Source organism: Pistacia vera, unplaced genomic scaffold (assembly GCF_008641045.1).
Source record: "Pistacia vera cultivar Batoury unplaced genomic scaffold, PisVer_v2 Contig800, whole genome shotgun sequence".
In the NCBI taxonomy this organism is placed as follows: domain Eukaryota; kingdom Viridiplantae; phylum Streptophyta; class Magnoliopsida; order Sapindales; family Anacardiaceae; genus Pistacia; species Pistacia vera.
Window position 1 is genome coordinate 250,338 of NW_022196669.1, and position 4,458 is coordinate 254,795.

At 37.9% G+C, this 4,458-nt stretch overlaps 1 protein-coding gene across 1 annotated transcript; it reads right to left on the bottom strand.

Moving 5' to 3' along the window:
* Positions 1-1,046: 1,046 nt before the first annotated feature.
* LOC116117192 (cytochrome P450 89A2-like) lies at positions 1,047-2,819 on the bottom strand. The gene has a single exon (XM_031403220.1). It carries the CDS (start codon positions 2,792-2,794, stop codon positions 1,244-1,246), a length of 1,551 nt encoding a protein of 516 aa, XP_031259080.1. The 5' UTR covers positions 2,795-2,819; the 3' UTR covers positions 1,047-1,243.
* Between the last annotated feature and the right edge of the window lie 1,639 nt (positions 2,820-4,458).

The following is a 4,458-nucleotide window of genomic DNA, read 5'->3' on the forward strand; positions in this document are numbered from 1 at the left end:
AAGCCAAAAGACACACGCTGAATGATAAAAAGGGAATAAAAGAATGACAAGACGGGTTTTAAAGTGGTTCGAATGCTAAGGAAGCGAATCCTACGTCCACTGTTGTATATTAATGATAGCGACCTGGTCGCAGTCAGCGAGTTGACTGTACAAGTGATTTTAGAAATGAGAGAGAGAGAGAGAGAGAGAGAGAGAGAGAGAGAGAGAGAGAGAGAGAGAGAGAGAGAGAGTATATGCTTTCTTTATGAGAGATTAGCTCATCCCGAAATTGAGAGAGGAACTCTCAATTTATAGTGGGGTGGATCACGGTGATGATTGCTAGATCTCTGAGTTGTGGGATTATCCGTGCAAATCTCACTTTATGTCCCATTGCTCGTTTTCCAGAACGATTTGCACGATTTGGTGCATGCAATTGGACGCGTGGAAGCTCTTCAGCTCATGGCTGGCCTGGCGCGCACCCACTACACTGACAGATGCGGGCTGCCCCTTCGTCACGTGTCTTGGTGGTGGGTTCCTACATTCTGACTTTTGCATGCTGAGTTGGTCCACGTCAGCCCTGCATTCATAAGGCATAACACCATAAGAACTAACAATGGATCACATACACTATGAAACTAGTATTCTTCTAGAAGAATAACGATGGATCTAGAGCATCACATGTACCACGATAATTTTTGACTTTTTTTATTGTTTAAAGTAATAACAACGGATCACATACGCCATGAAACTAGTATTATTCTAGAAGAATAACAATGGATCTATAGCATCACATACACCACAATATTTTCAACAATGCAACTTTAGGGGAAAATTGAACATTTCAGTGGTCAAAGAGAATCGACATCCATTTTCATGCTGAAAACTATTTGTAGGGATCTTATGGTAGTTTTTTATCATTCATGGAAAAAGTCGAATTCGGAAAAGCTTCCCAGTGCTTTATGCTTTTTTCAAACCCGTGATTGCCTCACTCTGTACTTTCAATCTATTTTCAAAGTAAAAAAATAAATATTTTTCTAGAAATTTTTGGTACTTGGTTTGAGCATGTATTGAAAGATGAAAAACACTCTCAGATTTTTCCGCGTGGACTGCTCAATGGGACTTTACATAGGCTGTTGTCTTATTAAAAGCTTACAAGTTACAGACAAGTAAAGAAGAAACACACATACATATGCAATTTAATTAACCAGCCCTCGTACCAAGATCAAGATGTATGATCATCAGTAGCTAAAAAAATCCTAATTAATTATTTAAACCTGGGATTTAGGTGAGCCTGCAACGGATATTTCATAACCATTGTAAACTCTACCTTCTCTTCCAAATTAACCTCATCTCCATCCACAGCTTTCCACTCATAGTACCAAATTAAATTTGCCACAAAATACTCCAAATGAAGCATTGCCAAACCAAGACCCGGACATATTCTCCTCCCAACTCCAAATGGCATCATCTTTATCTCCCTACTTCCTGTGATGTCAAACACTTCTTCTTTATTCAAGAATCTTTCTGGCTTAAACTCCATTGGATCTTCCCACACCTTCGGATCCCATCCCATATCTGCCACCATGAAATTTATTGAAGCCTTCTTTGGAACCAAAAACCCATTTAGAACTACGTCCTCTGTAACAGCATGTGGCACCACAAAATGTGCGGGAGGGTGACGCCTTAAACTTTCCAAAATGATTGCTTTCAAATATGGCATCTTCTGCAAGTCATCTTCTTTCACCTCTCTCTCTTCATCTCCAACAATACTTTTAATCTCTGTCAATAACTTCTCTTGAATATGTGGACACTTGACCAAATTTGCCATCACCCATTGCAATGCCGTCGATGTTGTGTCAGTAGCAGCACTTAAGAACTCCGTGGACAAACTCAAAACTTCATTTTCATCAAGCTTTCTCTTCTCCTCCGGGAGTTCCAAATCAAACAACGTATCTACATATGCTAAAACATACTCATCGTTCACTTCTTTAACATCATGTTTAGCCTTTTTTAATCTCTCTTCTTTCATCTTCCTCCTTTCTCTTATCAACGGCATCAATACCTCCTCTTGTTCTTTACGTAATTGCAAGAATTCTTCCCATCGTTTACGAAACAAAACTTTTGTTAATCTTGGCCAGAAATTGAGGATATTAAATCGACTTAAATTAACAAGCATGCGTCGCTGAACATACTCAACTTTTTTAATCTTCTTCTCGTCAAGCCTGTCCCCAAAACACATCAACACTAACAAGCAAAACATAGCGTACTGGAAACGGTCAATAAGGCGGACTGGCTCACCCGATTTTGACTGAGAGTTGAAACAGTCAAGAAGAATTTGTAAAACCCACTTGCGTGCATGTGAATACGATTTGACACGTGAAGGATGGAGAATTTCTGCTGTGAGGTTACGGCGCAAGAGGCGCCAATTGGGGCCATAAGCGGCAGAGTTGATGTTATGCTGATTACTACCAGTAATTCTTCCAACGGTGTTGGCAGGCGGGCGATCGGCAAAGACGGCTCCATTTTGAATCAAGGCCTGGTGAGCTAGAGAGCGGTCAGCAATGAATATTGCTGGATTAGAATTGATACGGAGGGAGATTATAGGGCCAAGCTTAGAATGAAGAGATCGGATGATGGATCGAAGTTCCAAGGAAGACTTGCGGAGCAATAGTAAATTGCCAATGACGGGAAAGGTGGAAGGGCCTGGAGGAAGTTTATAGTTGGAGTTTTTGGTGGTGAAATTGAGAAGATTGAAGAGGGCTTTGATGAGAGCAGAAACACACAGAGAGATAAGGATGATGAACCAAGTTTCCATCTGTTTGGATAAGGAAGCGGCGAAACAGTAGTAGTGACTGATGGGATAGACGGTCATGTACATTTATATATAAAAAGTCTTAACTCTCCATTGATGAAAAGTCCAAATATATGATATTTATTTTCAATATTTATATATGAAAATCCAATTATTCATTTAAAAGTCTAAATATATAATATTTATTTTCATTTCATTTCCAGGAATCTAGGCTTAGAATATTTATATACTTGGGAATGGATTCAATATTTGCGCAAATACTTTTGAATATTGTACCAAAATGTGTGTTTTCTTCTTTGTTAAGAAAACTCATATTGTCTTGGAATCATAATACTAATCGATCAGACTTAGTTATATATAATGGCATAGTTATTAAAGGACTAAATCAAGTTTTAGTCCGGGATAAGCCTTTGAAAATTAATAAAATATAGTCGCAATTATTCATTCAATTTGTGTACGACAATAATTAATTAAATCTCTCTTATCTTTAGTTCTGCAAACCGAAAATTATAATTTGAACTAATATAAAAATGAATTTTGTTACCCCATCTGTGTTTATTTATTGCAATAATGTTTGAGTTTACCTTATCTGTGTTAACTTATTGCAAGTTGTTAAATTGTTTACGTCACTGCATATGTAACACTTTGTCTATTTTAACACCCGAAAAGACACTCACATTGACTTTAGCGCCCTTCTGTCTTTTTCTCACTGTAACTTTTCAACACCCCAACGTAATTGTCCCAAACATGACTTGCCCAACAAGAAATTGCATTGGAAATGCTTTCAGTTATCTAATTGGACTTTCCTCGTAAATTTTCTCTACATTTTTTTTAATATTGCGACTTGGGTTAATGACGAGGCCTTTCATTACTTATCTCCTGTACATGAAGAGACAAAATCATTGGTTCACGAGAGAGGAAGATTTCAAAAAATCAATGTACTTAATTGAGATAAATATTGAACTTTAATATTTATCCATAGTTTTTATTTAATACAAATATAATTATCTTTGACGTGTTTTTATATTTTGAAAGCAATGTATAAAAATATTTTTAACATATTTTGTTCTATACTTGCAACTAGAGGTGGGCAGGGATTGGTACCAAGCAGGCCCAGGCTTGGGCCCGTTTGGGACTGGTCACTCATGGGTCTGAGACCGGTCTCAAACTCATGAGAAAAATTAGGATCCGAACCAGGCCTTAAGTCTGGTAAGGATTGGTCCCATGGGTCCAGGACCGATCCCATAGGGTTTGGATAATTTTTTTTCCCCCTCGATTTTTTTTTTATATTTTAGGGGTAAAACGAAATTTTATAGGGGGTTTTTAATATTTTTTTAGGGGTAAAATTTATAAAATTTATAAATTTTTTAGACCTGGAAGATTTTTTTTTTTTATAAATTTTGTAAAATTTTTTTTAGTCCTCGTAATTTATATTTCTTTTAAAATTAACAGGGGTTTTATGTAATTTAGTAGGGGACTATATTGAAAAAATATAAAATTTTTTGGGCCCAAGCCTGGGCCTTGGAGGAGGGCCTAATGGAGGGCTCGGGCCCTCCTCCTTAGGCCTGGTCCCGTTTTGGGACCAGGCCTCCTAGGTCTAGTCCTCTCAAGGGCCGGTCCTAGGACCGGGTTTTGGAGCTGGGCTTTTGGGCCCGGTCCCAAATGCC

What these genes read in the sequence shown, in the direction of transcription:
- LOC116117192 (XM_031403220.1), bottom strand. Translation starts at nt 2,794, where the DNA reads ATGGAAACTTGGTTCATCATCCTTATCTCTCTGTGTGTTTCTGCTCTC.